This window comes from Galleria mellonella, unplaced genomic scaffold, assembly GCF_026898425.1.
Source record: "Galleria mellonella isolate WM207_F2 unplaced genomic scaffold, CSIRO_AGI_GalMel_v1 utg63, whole genome shotgun sequence".
Taxonomy (NCBI): domain Eukaryota; kingdom Metazoa; phylum Arthropoda; class Insecta; order Lepidoptera; family Pyralidae; genus Galleria; species Galleria mellonella.
The window spans coordinates 10,518,410-10,534,255 of record NW_026442130.1 but is presented as its reverse complement, the minus strand read 5'-3'; the positions used below and the strand labels follow the sequence as shown (position 1 = coordinate 10,534,255).

Here is a 15,846-nt window from a genome sequence, read left to right as displayed (position 1 = left end):
AAGAAGACTTTATTTACAATCTCCCCATTATGCTGATATTACTAGATATATTATGTTAAAAAGAAACTGTTAAAGATACAAAATTCCAGTGCTTGTAGTCTATACAAGTAAGTATCTATATAGGTATAAAAAATGTATGTAGATAAAAAAAAATTATAATTTATTTTAATTATACAGAACATAAATAGACATTGCTAAAATATTTCTTTAAAATAAACTGTAGGGAGAAACGGTTTTGAAACCTGGCAAGTAAAAACAATTGACAGTTTAACATATTAGTTAATTATTATCTTTCAATCTCAAATAAAGGTTAGGTTATTGTTTCTATGTAAATACTGTATAGTTATTATATTAGGTAAGTAGGTAAAAGCATAGGAATTAAAATTACAAGTAGATTCCACCTAAAGTTATTACTTAGAAAATATAAATTCCTGATAATCTTTATTAGTGAAAAAAATAGCTTTTTTTTTATTATGATAAAATTGTCTATTAATAAATTAATTTATGTATCTACATTGATTGTGCTATTTATATGGTTATTGTAAACATTTTAATAAAAACAGTGCTTTGCTTAAAATGGTTTATATTTGGATCTCTATTATATTTATTTCAACTTAAAAGCCTGCTCAAAAGTACTATAATGTGTTATCAGAAACAATTACACGTACCTATATAATCCTCCTAGTATATATACTCTATTTCAACATAAAGAAAAAGTAACAAATTTTTGTTACAATTATCGCAGAAACACTCTTTAAATAAAATTAGTAACAAATCGAAACTTTCAACCAATTAATCTTTTTATTTATACCATTGATTATAATCTAAGATTTAAAGTTATTCGTTTGATTATATTATTATTAAATTCTATTAAAACAGACTATAGATCTGGGATTATAAGTAAACCACTATAGAGCAAGTGATATTCTTTGATGTCACTGTCGTTATATTGCCTAAAATAATTATTAATACTGTTAAGAAAGGAAATAATAATATACCAGAAATATCACAATTAAGGGCTTAGGTATTATGGGTGAAAATGAAATGATTGTCCCGCTTGCGCTATCAGTATATACTGGCGGGCTACCTGTAAGTGATGATATGGTCAGTAAAGGCGAAAGCAGTCCATCGTAATAAATTCAAGAATTAACCACGATTATTTCCACGGAAGACCCCATGGAGATCGACCTGATATTGCTAGTTCTGGAGCTGTTAGACCCCATTACTAGTAATCTCTTCTCTCCCCCCAATTGCTTAGGTATAATAATAATGTAATGACAAGAAATTCATTTCCTGTCAAACATAGGTATTTTAAATGCAAGCGACATCTGTGTAATAACGGAAGTAATACACATTTCCTAGTTCTTAACTCTTATTGTAGATGTCACTATAATGTTTTATTGTTAGTGCCGTTTACATGATATTATATATCATGTAAACGTCACTAAAGTGTCTCTCACAAAAAAAAATATGCATGGAACCAATCTATTAGTATATTCTTTCAGATAAAAATCCAAATCGATTTAGAAATGACGTAGTTATGAGGTAACAAATAGAAAAAATTGAACCGAATTGAGAATCTCCTTTTTTTTAAAATCGGTTGAAAATTTATTTTTTATGATTAAAAACGATATTTACAATCTCCCCGTTATTCGGATATTAGTTAACAATTACAAAAACAACCAAATTGACAATCTTCTGTTTGAAATAATTGAAAAAATCCTAGTTCAAAGGCTCTTATCTGTATACCTAGAATAAAACTCACGTCACTCTCCGTGTCTGCTTATTTGTTACTTTTGATACGGCTATTACTGTAATTAAAAGATATTTTCCAAAAAGTTTATTATACATATAATGAAATCTATTCTCAATTTCCATCCGTGCGAGACCGGGGCGGGTCGCTAGTATAACATAAACCTATCTTATCGCACGAGTACCAATATTATATATGTGAAAGTTTGTAAAATTGTTTGGAAGTTTGAATGTTTGTTGTTCCATCACGGTTGAACGGATTTGCATGAAATTGTTTGTACGGGTAAGTTACATCCTAACTTAACGCATATTCACGTAGACAAAGCCGCGGAAAATAGCTAATAACATATGAATATATTAACGCAATTATAAATTGTAGATGCAAGATTACAGATTATACCAAATTTAGAATTACCAAATTAACTAACAATAATTAGTAACTAAGTAAAGGTAATTTGTTATTATTATAAACCATAATGGCAACCTGTTAATACCTTATCAAAGTATACATAATAATATATAACTGATCTGTATGTAAGTACCTACATGTGTTTGATAACGACAATCCTAATACGATTGGCATACTATACTGATAATCCAACATTATCGCTCTAATATGCCTACCTATCTAAATCAACATTATCAACACAAAATTTTCTGGAACCTTAGCTCTCTATCGTTACCGTAACCATCTCAATATTTTATTTGCTAAAATTTATTAGTCTATTCGTTGAAAGTAGTATATTCTTTGGAACTTTTGCAATGAAATGTAACCAGGCAGAACACTAATGACTTTTTTTATAACGCTAAAGTGGCAAACAAGTACCTAAAAAACAAGCTCACGGCTTATCTGATGGTAGACTGAGTTACATCAGGGTAAATGTAACATAAGGGATGTCACGCGCGCATTGCCGATCCTTAAGAAATCTTAATACGCTATATTGAAGACTATAGGTACTAAGGAATGATGAATTCACTAAAAATTTACCCCAATGGTTTCCGCGGGAAAGACCGTTAGAAATATAAAGGTACCCTATATTGGTAATAAGCCGATAGTTCTTGCTACTATCAAATCCTAATGCTTAAACGTTTAGAAGAAATACGCGAGCAAACAGCCAAGCAAGTGCAAATAGCGACATCATATTACTGAGTGATGCATAAAATTGTTACATATTTGCTTTTGTATTATTCGAATCAGCTGTAATATCAAAAGATAAGTTAATGATAAAAAGTTCTAACCTAATGTACTTTAATTCGTTTCATTCACAAACCCAGTACCTACTGTGACGATTGTTCTGCAACAAATTGTATTGAATTATGTAATTTAAATATAGATAAAGAGAATTACAAAACGTTTATGGATTTTTGAACACAATTAAGTTTTTTTTATAGATAAATAGTTTTGAAATAGTTATACGTAAGTATAGTTGTTTATTTACTTCTTTAATAATATGTTTATCTCTTAATACATTAAATTGATGACATCAGCCGTTAACTGTTCACTGCTGAATAGGTTTCCCACATAAAGGGGAGATTTGCTAGTAGTTGCTATGCTTGGCAGGCGTGTTCGCAACTGCAGTTAGTCTTTGGTGATGTTTTGAGAAAGACGCTGCTGCTCATCCGTTAACCATTAACTTCTCTTAGTCATCTCTTACGACGCCCACGGAAAAGGAATAAGTGGTCTATTTTGTGACGGAACTACACGGCCATTTTAAGGTATTTGATAGTTTAATACTTATTTTTTTATAGATTATGGAGCCACTAGTAGAAATCCCACGGGATCAATGGCCGGAACTTCGAGACTTGTACCGAACTCATTGGCCGCGAGTAGCGGAAGCGTATTGTTTCCTAGACAGCCAAATATCCTGTCCACGGATAACTAATGAATTCAATATTAACATTTATAGCCCTCATGGTAACATTCGTAATGGTACAGTGGCTATTAGTGTTACGGTAAGTACTGTAATCTTAAACTTTTTAAATACAAATATTTAAAACACATCTCTTAGCACTTAATACATTAAAAAAAATCTAATCGTACTAGTACGTAATTTTTTTATATACATATTTTTTATATTCCATCTATATTATATATTTATATTCCATATATACTTTGATATATATAACTTGGAATAACAAAGTAGCCGACTATCTACTTTATGGATAATAGTAACCATTGCAAGAGATATCCGTTTTAAAAATGTCAAAAATTTGAATGGATTATTTTTTAATATCATGAAACTATTTTGTCGTCTATGCTTGTAATTATTATTATTAAACGTATATCTATCTGTCTGATTTCATTACACGTTCTTCTTGTCAAAGAACTGTAAAGGGTAGTCAACAATAAATACCTATAAAAAACATTTAAAATATAGCACAAATATTAATTACTAAGTAAAATTATTTTTATTAGATATCCATTCGTCTCATTCGTTAAATCGATATTTGGTTTTAAAAACTAATTTAAAATTGTTACAGGAAAAATACCAAATATACATATTTCCAATAAACGATGATTTGTCAGCCATAGAAAATGCTCTGCTCAATACTAAATTAATAGACTGGAATCGCCGTTTGATTATTGTGCCATCAGTTAAGTGGAGCACATTGGAATCTTTGAAAAGAGTATGCAAGCAACTAGATGTGAATATTAAATACGATGACGACGTCCTTGATTATATTTTAGACAAAAATACGCGCCCTTATGATATCAGGTAATAATTAAAAAATTTGCTCCGAAAAAATAGCGAATGTAATGATGACGAAATCACTGTTATACCAAAGTAACATTAACCTTACGGACTAAACATTATTTATTACAAAAAGTTATCAAAAGTTAGCCATATTGATATAATTACGTATTATAGAGAAAAAAATAGGCAATTTCATCCTATCCTGTTTAAAAATTAATATGTTTACTAAGGGAGAAGTTTTGTTCCAAGATTCAAATTATATATTACTAACACTAATAGGTACCTTTGTATAAAGACAAATAGTTAAATTTCATGGGTAAAATATTCCCTTAATAGAATACTATGTTTTTTTTTTGCTGTATAGTATATTTTGTGTTATGTATAACAGTGGTCTAATGTCTTTGACATGTCTCGATCGATTATATGACAATTCGAGACTCATTTCTCTGTCTAGACCACAGAGCAAATAATCACTAAGTTATTTAGTCTAGACATGTTATATAAACTAGAAATAATTTAGACAGTAATATTCAAATAAAAATAAAATATATAACATCAACTTCATTAATCATTAATTCTCTTCAAATGTATTATTTTTATAGTTGTCCACCAAATACTTATGTCGGGCCACTGAAACCAGAACATATAGACACCATCGATAAAGCGTGGACTTTCAAGAGCGATACATCCTTCGCTTACTTCAAAAGATTGATGGAGAACAACTTAAGTTACGTACTGTATTCAGATAAACACGAGCCCATCGCTTGGATCAACATCGACGAATGTGGATCTCTTTCTCACCTCTACTGTATAGAATCAGAAAGAAATAAAGGTTACGGAGAATTCATAACCAAAGTAGCTTTAAACGATTTACTAAACAAAGGAAGACACGTCCTTGTTTACACATTAGGAAAAAATTATAAACCACAAAAAATGTTTGTTAAAATGGGTTTTGAACCCATAGGACAAGTTTCATGGGTGTTCTTATCAAAACACGAATGATGTTGATTTATTAAGTGTTTAAAATTGTATATTTGTATTTTTATTATATGTATATTTTTGTTGAGTGAAAATATGTGTCAACTCTGTCATTATATAAACATCATCTTCTTCTTCCTACCCTTATCCCAATTATTGTATGGGGTTGGCGTAATGTTTTTATCCATATTACAAAAAGATTTGGCTTATAGTTTTACGACCGGTCGCCTGCCTGACGTCGACCCTCTTTGGGAAACCCTCTCTGTCATTATATAATATTAACAGAAATAAAATTATCAAGTATTATTTTAGTATCTATTATTTAATAGTATTTAGTATTAATGTACTGAAGTCGGCCATTACCAATTCAATTATGGCAACCCTTCTAGTTAAGTATAATAATATCATAATAGTATTAAATATAAACAATTCTTTTATAAGTAAAGAACTGTGCATTATCGAAAATAATAAATATGGATCTAATATGGGAATAAACGCTTTTGGCGAAAAATAATCATCACAATCATGTTTGTATATAATTAGTGGAGGTATCGCATTGTATATACAAAAAAAAACTATTTGTAAACCTCTTTTTTCTAATTCAGTTGAAAAAGAAAAATCAACATGATTAAAAAATGTATTTTACAAAAATTATTTAATAAATTAATATAATAGTCATCATCATCATATCAGCCTTTGACTGTCCACTACTGAACATAAACGTCCCCCTTGAGGGGTTTTGCCAGTAGTTGCCACGCTTGGCAGGCGGATTGTCTACTGCGGTTAGACTTTAGAGATGTTTTAAGAGGGACACTGTTGCCTATCTGTCGACCATTAAGCTCCCTTAATCGTCTCTTACGACACCCACGGGAAAGGAATGGATGGCGTATTCTATGCCGGGACCCCACAGTCAATTAATATAATAAATCCTTAAAATTTATTTAAAAAAAAAAAACAGAAACCAATGTAGTAGTACATATATTTTACACTCTTCTTTCTATTTGAAAATAAAGCGACATCTAGAGATAAATTAATCGGTTAGCGTAAAACAAAGCATAAAAATTTTACTTGAAATATTGTTACTAAGAGTAACAATATTTCATTATAGATGTCACCACTAATAACACGTGTTTTAACAATAACAGTATTGTTGTATATTTTCCTGACATCTGTTAATAATTGTTATTTTAGCACTGCACGTAGATATTAGGTTAATGTGTCGCCCCACCATTTTTATCTTAATGTCCTATATTTGTATTTAGTATATAAGATCATTTTTATTTGTTAATATTGTCAGTTCTTAGTCACTTGAGAGTTAGTTATAATCCAATCGGAATATATATCCTTATCAATGTCGTCGTCTCATTTCACCTGCGACAAAGACATAACAGATTGAAATATTCGACCATAATATTTCTTCCTAATTGTTTAAAAAAAAATCTCTTATACCATCATTTCCCTACGACAGATAGGTACAGAATTAACCATTAAACACCTACACATGTATTATATAAATAAGTCTGTACTTATATGAACTTGATAAGAATATTGCAATGTTAATAGTAACAGTTATTTCTGTGTTAAGGACACAGACAACGATAATTACGCAACTCAATTGACATTTCATTCATTCGTCGCTTGTCGTGCAAAGAAACAAATGAGTGAACCATTGCGATACTGGCCTGTTAAAAGATGGGAAGAACTGCAAGATACTTTGAAAAATGATTTACCACGAAGTTTCCCTGGATATATTTCACTGGAGCACCAAAAAGAGTGGTTGAATCTCGGTATAAACCATGGCTTTAACGTGTATTGTCCATACGCGGATGTTTCTAACGGAATGGTGGCTATTAACGAAAAGGTAAGTGATTAAAATTGAATTAGAAAATTCGTAATGATCTTCCTTAGTCACTAACTAGTTGAAAAGTTGCCCTTTCTCTCCACATTCTAGGTAAATTAAAAAACAATTAGTGTTTATTACATTTTAGGTAAAAACTAAGAAACATTATGCTATGAGTTTAAATGTTATACATACATACATACATAGCTGTCACGCCTGTCTCCCATTAGGGTAGGCAGAAACAATGGAACGCCAAATGCTTCGATTCAAACAAACCTCTTTTCTTTCTTTTCTTTAAATGTTATTATAATTTTAGCATAATAATATTATAGTGTAAAAACATACCTTGTATTGAATCTTATAACATTTATCATAGTGTATTCATGTGTGGCTACGGTATTTTGAGCAATTTTACAAGAGCCCGCAACGCGTAATAAACAAATCTACCCTCCTAGATAAATGGCAAACGAATCTAACACTAGATATATTTTCGTTACCCACGAGAATGAACAAGACACCAGAGGTTGCTGTCTCGTTCTATTTTACACCTGCACTAGCAAAAGTGTATTTATCTAGCGCTATAGCACTATAGGACCCTATTGTATATGTTACAAAAGTTCATAAGCTGGCGTAACTGCTCACCATCAGGTGGACTGTATATAATTGCCATATTTGTTATATAATTAAAGTGTTAATAATTTAATTATGTAATAAATATGAAAATCAACTAGTAATTGCTATACTTATTAATGAACAGTGTTGATTTTCAGAATACGGCATACGAGGTCATAATTCAGTGTCCCAAAAACGAAACCGATGAACTAGCAAAGGCATTAAAAGATACAAAAATCATAAACTGGGACCGACATGTGACTATACCATTTGCCCCACGTCATATATTTGAATGTGTTAAAGAGGTCGTAAAATTTATTGAAGCAGAGATATACCACACTATTCCATCAGTACTTTTCTTTTTAGATAAAGATACATTACCCTATCAAGATGTTAAGTAAGTGAAATACCTAGTTTATATTTTCTTAAAAACATATGATGTTTAAATTATAATGTGACGATCTCCATGACGCAGTAGCCGACATGTTGCTTTGCGTAAATGAAGTCCAGACTTAAATTCTCATTTGGACCAATTTAAAAAATAAACTTTTCTGAATTGTCTCGAACACATGAAGGTCGACATGGTTGGATATATTGCTAGCAATGGAGTCCTTAAACTCCATTACTAAAAATACCTTCGTAGTGTTAGCTATCTATAGCAGATTTACAAGAATACATGTGGCATGAAAACACCCAGTTCGATTAACAATATTGTAAATTTACTTTTATTTGACTAATTCAAATAAAAGTAAATTCTTCGGCTTTTTGCACGTCTAATAACAGTCAAGTCATTCAGTCCTCATTGCATTATATTCTTACTCAACTTCGGATTTATATTATTATTATTATTGTAATTCTAATACGAAATGTAATTATTTCAGCTTACCACCAGGCATTTCATTTAATCTTCTAAATAAACAATATATAGACCTTATCGACTCATGCTGGCCTCATCGTTACCCAGGTTCCAGTTGGTATTTTGAATTATTAATCAAAGCTAAATCTGGGTTTGGCCTTTTTCAAAATGGACACTTAATCTCGTGGATGCTTATTAATGAGACAGGGGCTATAACCCACGTATATACTATAGAACAATATAGGAAAAAAGGATTGGCAGGAACATTGTTAAAATTGGTTTGTAACATGCGATTACAGGAAAATAAACATGTGCTGATATTTAGTGTTGCTACTAACACTATTGCACGTAATTTATACACCAAAATGGGGTTTCAACTGTATGACGAGTTAGGTTGGATTTTTTTGAAAAAAAAATGTTTACTTAATGCTACGAGTAGTAACTTTAATAGTACTTAATAATTACTATTATTATTTATTTATTTTATTTTAATTATTTTTAACCCCTCTTTGGGTTCCGTTGCAAGTTTGTGCAAAATAAAGTTTCTTTCTTGTTTTTTATTTCTTTTTTCTTTAATAAATTAAAACTATAAAATATTTTTTTGTTATTTGATAAAAAGAAGATATAAAGTTTGTGATAAATTATGTCTCTTATAAACAAGTTACACAATCTAACAAACATGACCACGAGGGACTTCATACAATACAATAGAGTAGTCCAGCTGTAGGTATACCACTAAGATATTTTACTACATCTATAGTATTTCATGATTCACATTTATTTCTCTCGGACGAGCTTGTAAAATGAAATCTCTCTTATTTCGTACAATAACATTCTAATCAAACTCGGATGTTTTGTAGACAGGATAAAGTCACTTACTTCTAGCTTTGTAGTTTGCCCATTTTTCCTTTAGTTTAATTTCAAGATCACATATATGTAACAAAATAACACGATTCCACTAAAGATTTTACTACTACTAAGTTTTTTTTAATGGGTGATATTAGAATGGTAACCCCGTCTGCGCTATTGGTATCCGGTAGCGGGGCACTAGTAAGAAACGACGTAGAAGTTGATAGGGTATACTGCTAGCAATGCGACTTATATGGTGGAAAAGGATTATTAATAATGCGGACTACTAGCCTTATTACTAGAAATATACCCTCTCGGTCGACCTTCATATTGTCCCCCCTGGAAACCATCCTGCTGAATCCCAGGTGTATTCATCACGATGAGCTAACTGACATGCCTTTTCAATCTCATCTGTCATCCCTCACTGGTGCCCGCCAGCGTATACCGATAGCGCAGGTGGGGTTACCATTCCATTATCACCCATTAAAAAAATCCTTCACTGGTGCCCCGCTAGCGTGTACCGTTAACGCGGGATTGCCATTCTATTATCATCCATTAAAAAAATAGAAGTACCTAATATTTCCATTACTAACAATCCCTTTTCTCCCATACTAAGTATTCAATAACAATATTATATAATTTATTGTATATAATTTAGTAACATGTATTGATCTTTTGGTGTCAAGGGACGACTATTTCGCTAAATACCTAAATCATAAACTTAATCCTGTAATATTAAATATATACACCAAGGTCTCCAACATGATTTATCTGAGGCTAGTTAATAATTTGTAGTGAACATAGCAACAATTTATGCTACTGCAGTACAAGTTTACGTAAACTGTAGTGCACATAACTTTTACTTGAATTATGCATAGTAAAAATATTTTTTATAATCAAGTTACATCGAGCTGAGAACACAGTTACTATTATAATATATATGTTGTAGGTATTTATTTTATCAATAGGTAAAAATTCGATTATTGTTGTTAATGAAATGAAAAAGTGCTGAAAATATAAATGTATTATTATAATAGACAAGTAAGTATATTTATTAATTCTATATTTATTTATTATTATTTGAGTAAATCTATAAATTATTAAATAGATATAATGTTTTTCTATATAGCAGCAACACCAGTTCATTCATGTCAGACAGAAATAAGCAGGATAATTAGTCGCTATCTACATTGTCGTTAACAAGCATCAAGTTTTTATATTTTTACGATATTTTATGGAACTTTTCATTTTTATTTCAATTTAAAAGTAACAGTATCGGTGTTAATTTTTCAAAACACATTTACTTATACTTTGTTTCTATGTAATTTGTAATTTCATATTCTTACTCATCAACAGCAAGGTGAAACATTGAGATTAACTACTCGTTAGTTGACTATATACATACCTACTTTATTTCACTGAATATAAATTAAATACTTTATGGCGGCATCTGAACAAGACTCACTAGAATACTTGCCACTAGAAAAATGGCCAGAACTTCAAGCTATTTTTATGGATACTTGGCCTCGAGGAATATCTGCATATTATGCACTGGAAACTCAAAAAGAATGGAAACAAATAGGAATTGATCATGACTTTAAAGTTTACTGTCCGTTTGGCGATATGAGTAATGGAATGGTCGCATTCAATAAAAAAGTAAGTACTTAAGTGCTAGTTATAAATTTTGGTATACCAACTAACACTTTTAAAACTTTTGAATTACATGATTAATGTTTTTTAAAAGACAAAAAAATAACGTGATCCTATAACTGAAATATAACTATTAAACTAATGTTATCTCGACCTATTAAACTAAGGATATCTTTACCCTAATCTTAAATAATAATTTCTAATCTGGTAACACTGTCGCGTACACAATTGTATGAAAAAGTTGACTTGCTTTTTTTAAAGTATTTGTATAGAGACGCTCGTATCTATATAATCTAAGAAAAATAGATATATAAACTTAAATAAAGACACTAATATACTACAACAGAGATGATTTTCTTAAATAGTATTTTTGTACTTGTAACTTAAAATTTGGAAATGATAATGTGACTTACTGGTAATTTTTTTTACAGAGTACATTTAATGAAATCATTATTCAATGTCCGAAAGACGACACGATACAGCTCGAAGAAGCTCTTAAAAGAACCAAGTTGATAGACTGGAGCACATCTATTATTGTGCCCTTTACACCAAGTCACATTACGCATTGCATCGGAAATATTTTGGGAGATGTAAACATGAAAATAGCCGGAAAGGAACGTCGACACGAAATTTTTATTCTCGACAAACGAAGTCCCCTTTATGAAAACATCAGGTATTTACTAAACAGATATTGTTGGTTGTAATAAAATAATAACTTATATAAATACATATATTTGTGTGTGTGCGTGTGCGTGTGCGTGTGCGTGTGCGCGTGCGTGTGCGTGTGCGTGTGTTTGTGTGTGTGTGTGTGCGTGACTTGGTGTTTCCCATGTTTCATTTTTATAACGATTGATTGAACTGTTAAAAAACCAAGATATAATAAACTTCCTTTCCCATCATATTTGTAAGGATTCTATTATATCATTAACTTATTTAAATTTTAATTTACAGTCTACATGAAGGCATAACCTTTAAACCTCTGTTAAAAGATCACATACATTTAGTGGACTCGTCGTGGGTGAACCGTTACGATAGTTCCGCTTGGTACATAGACCTGTTAATTACAAGTAAGTCGGGCTTCGGGCTGTTCAAAGGCGATCAATTAGCTTGCTGGCTTCTCGTCAACGAAGTCGGAGCCCTCACACACTTGTTCACCCTACCAGAACACAGAAAGAAAGGATACGCAGAAACTCTGCTTAAGTTGGTTTGCAATAATAGATTAAAAGACAATAAAGACTCGTTTGCTTACTGTATGACAGGAAACGTAAATGCATCCAATTTGTATAATAAACTTGGATTTGTTAAATTCCATACAGTTATATGGCGTTATTTATTACCAAGAACTGAACTCAATTAAAACGATTTGTAAGGGATGATTTTATCCAGCTGTATAAAAAGCTGTATATTCTTCTACGAGGAATCAGAATCGTTGGAACGTAGTCGACTGTGATTCATACGTATCGTTACAACCATTGCATGTAGACATATTGCTGAATAGCAATATCATTTATTTCCATTTAAATCAGCAGTATTATGCCTATATAAACTCACACAAACCCTAAATCAGGCAATCGTAATTTACCTAACCAAATTGCTACCCAGCCATTGACCTGGTTTCTGCCCGCTGGTCTGGCTAATAAAATTAACTAGTTAGATTTATCATCCGGGCTCAATAAAACCCTGAACCAAAGATCTCGAATCAAGTTGACCTACAAATAAGTTAAAAGTGCAATGTAAATTAAATAAGTCAATAATAGAACATTGTGTAAAAATATTAAATAAATAACTTTGGTCTGTGATTTGTTTTTTATTAAACAAATGCCCCACACTAACAGTACGTACGTAATTTAACTGCACACTCATTAAAGATGCGCAGATAAATTACGTACTTATGGAAGGAAACGGTTTATTCAAAAGAATACTGTTACTGATATCTCAGAGCGCGAGGCACCTAAAGCTAATGACTAAAATTTACATATTGGTTGAACAAGACAAAGGACAGTACAAAAGATCCCATTAGGGCGAAGTGCAAAAGGAACTATCTTGACTACAAATGCAAAGCTATGATTGATCGATTAAACTGCTTTTCCAGAAGACATATTATTTGCATAAAAAGTGCCCTATGATTTGCTAATAGCCAGCATAATATATTTTATAGTGACGTAAACCTAAACTAATATATTCCTCTTATAGGAAAAGTCACACACAATAACTTTATAATGGATACATACAGAAAATATACTGATTTTAAAAATTCTTTCACCTATAGAAAGGTCAGCGAGTAACATAGGCAAGTAATAGAAATCTTCTACTTGTCTTCTAGCGCGCTATCATAGTATATTTGGATGCTAACTTCCATAAAAGTTTAGTCTTATATATATTCTCTTCTCCATCGGTTGTCGGTTCTTCGAGCTATTTGATCAGTACATTGCCACTTCAGTTTGCTTATCCTTCGGGGTATGTCGGTCATTGATTCTTCTACAAATATCCTTATTTCAAATTCTATCACGCAAAGAAACATCCGAGCATTGCCCTCTCCATAGCTCGCTGAAGCTTGATGCTTTTACTCTTGATGCTCGTTGAAGCATACGAACAACCATGCAGGACTATGTTTCGCTTCCATCACAGGTTATCACAAGCAACACACACTGCTTTTTTTTAATGAGCGAATGGAATGGTGACCCCGCCTGCGCTATCGGTATATGCTGGCGGAGCACCAGTGAAGGATGATAGATGAGGATGAAACAAGTCAGTTAGCCCATAGTGACGAATTCATAAAGAGTAGCGCCTGATAGGGTATATTGCTAACTATGGGGTTGTTAGATACCCAATACTAACAATCCGTTTCTCCCCACACACACAGGTTAGATCTTTGTGTTCAAAGTTTAAGGTATTTTGAATGAGAAGACATCGCATAGTTCTCTGCAGTATGCTTAGTTTTCTGCCCAGCCGAGTTAGATTCGTTGATTAACCTCTCGGTTGACGTTGTCCCAGATATAACAAATAGACAACTAGGAGCGTATTGTTCTCAATCATAAACAATACAGGTGGCCATGTTTATCTTAAAAACTACCTGTTGAGAAACACTATTAAGGTCATTAAGCATAGTATTGAAGTTCTCCAGGGATATGTTTAAATTGTGCTTATATGATAAACACTTAAATTTTTTTAACTTCGTTTTATAAAAACTATGTAAATGTATGCTTATTTAATGAATATAATTTATACTCAACATCTTTAGTATTTTCTATCAATCAACTCTGATCCAATCAAAGATTTAGAATAGATATGTCCTATGTGTCTACATTTATTGATGTAACGAGACCATAGAATACAGAACCCGCGGTGTCTGTGAACGGGGTCAATATACCAATAATAAATGCACATAAATTCCTAATCCTCTATTGGACATAAATTCAAATACTCATATTTCAATTGACAAAAACTTAAGCTCAAATACATTGTTACAACCAAAGGACACCCAATAACGATAATAGATTTCGGTATCACACAATGTTATCAATTTCCCACGCAACCGAGTAATATTATTGTTGAATATTATTCATCGATTTAGGATAAATAGGTTCACACGAGGCCTGTCTGATAGTTATCTGAAAATCTATTTTACATAGTTAAAAATGGTAAAAAGTTTGACACGTAATTATTGCCAACAGACGCATTTTGAACTTTATTCTAAGCAACTGCGCAAGTCTGTTAGGGTACCGTCGTCAGATAAACCACTTAGCAATCTTACTTCTTACTTTACTTTTGTAAACACAATAGTTTTTTTTTTCTTTCTTGCATTTTATAAAAACTGAACATTTACGTACAATGATATAATTGTGCGTCCTATATGTTTTACTACGTAAGTATACATTTTAAATGTGACTTTCACGAAATCTACATATCTGAATATATGTAAATTGAGCTGTTAAAACTAGAATAAAGTGTCGAAAAAGTGTATGAATAGAAAATACAAATGTAATTTATTTTTACAGTTCACATTTATGTATTTTTTGGATAAAAGACTTTTAACATATTCGTCATTAGACTAATATATAAATATTGTGATACTCGACCCTAATCCATGGGGGGAAGGGGATTGTTAGTAATGGAGACTAAGAATCCCATTGCTAGCAATATACCCAACCAGGTCGACCTCCTCGCGGTTCCCCCTGGAAACTATCACGGTTAATTCCACATGAATTCATCATGATGGGCTAACTGGCCTGTTTTCATCCTCATCGATCACCCTTCACTGGTGCTCCGCCAGTGTATCCCGTTAGCACAAGCGGGGTTATAACTAGAATAAAATTTAATAAAAAATGCTAAGGTCAATAAATTACCTACTCGTAAGCAACAACAAAGAATGTAAGCATTGTATAGGTACAACACACGCTTGACAATTTTTTTTACGAATCGACTTTATCATTTTCCACACTACAATGCAGCCAGTTGTGCAACAATGTATGTACGCGGTACAGTAAATGCATGTATATGACTATCATCCAATGCAATAAACTGGATTCTTCTTAGTGTATCTATATATTAATCCCTATCCTTTACTCCAGGAAATATTTTGGTTACAAAGACATACTTACCAAAGAAATACA

General features: G+C 31.6%; 3 protein-coding genes across 6 annotated transcripts; all 3 read left to right on the top strand.

Annotated features, from left to right (window-relative positions):
• The first annotated feature begins 272 nt into the window (after positions 1-272).
• On the top strand, positions 273-5,732 carry LOC113521957 (uncharacterized). Of its 2 annotated transcripts, none has more exons than XM_031909954.2 (4): positions 273-355; positions 3,502-3,705; positions 4,234-4,469; positions 5,051-5,732. In XM_031909954.2, exons 2-4 carry the CDS (start codon positions 3,505-3,507, stop codon positions 5,448-5,450), a joined length of 837 nt encoding a protein of 278 aa, XP_031765814.1. In that variant the 5' UTR covers positions 273-355; positions 3,502-3,504; the 3' UTR covers positions 5,451-5,732. The 2 variants fall into 2 exon arrangements, with proteins under 2 accessions (XP_031765814.1, XP_026763445.1); XM_026907644.3 differs by lacking the exon at positions 273-355 and adding an exon at positions 3,026-3,169.
• Positions 5,733-6,646: 914 nt separating this feature from the next.
• Positions 6,647-9,297, top strand: LOC113521690 (uncharacterized). 2 transcript variants are annotated; one of them, XM_031910034.2, is made up of 3 exons: positions 6,647-7,287; positions 8,037-8,275; positions 8,760-9,297. In XM_031910034.2, exons 1-3 carry the CDS (start codon positions 7,084-7,086, stop codon positions 9,190-9,192), a joined length of 876 nt encoding a protein of 291 aa, XP_031765894.1. In that variant the 5' UTR covers positions 6,647-7,083; the 3' UTR covers positions 9,193-9,297. The 2 variants fall into 2 exon arrangements, with proteins under 2 accessions (XP_031765894.1, XP_031765895.1); XM_031910035.2 differs by having other exon boundaries at positions 7,148-7,287; positions 8,024-8,275.
• A 123-nt stretch (positions 9,298-9,420) lies between these two features.
• LOC113521689 (uncharacterized) lies at positions 9,421-13,032 on the top strand. Of its 2 annotated transcripts, none has more exons than XM_031910021.2 (4): positions 9,421-10,624; positions 10,940-11,239; positions 11,665-11,906; positions 12,185-13,032. In XM_031910021.2, the coding sequence occupies exons 2-4, from the start codon at positions 11,024-11,026 to the stop codon at positions 12,588-12,590; spliced, it is 864 nt and encodes a 287-aa protein (XP_031765881.1). In that variant the 5' UTR covers positions 9,421-10,624; positions 10,940-11,023; the 3' UTR covers positions 12,591-13,032. The 2 variants fall into 2 exon arrangements, with proteins under 2 accessions (XP_031765881.1, XP_026763112.1); XM_026907311.3 differs by lacking the exon at positions 9,421-10,624 and adding an exon at positions 10,698-10,849.
• Positions 13,033-15,846: the final 2,814 nt, after the last annotated feature.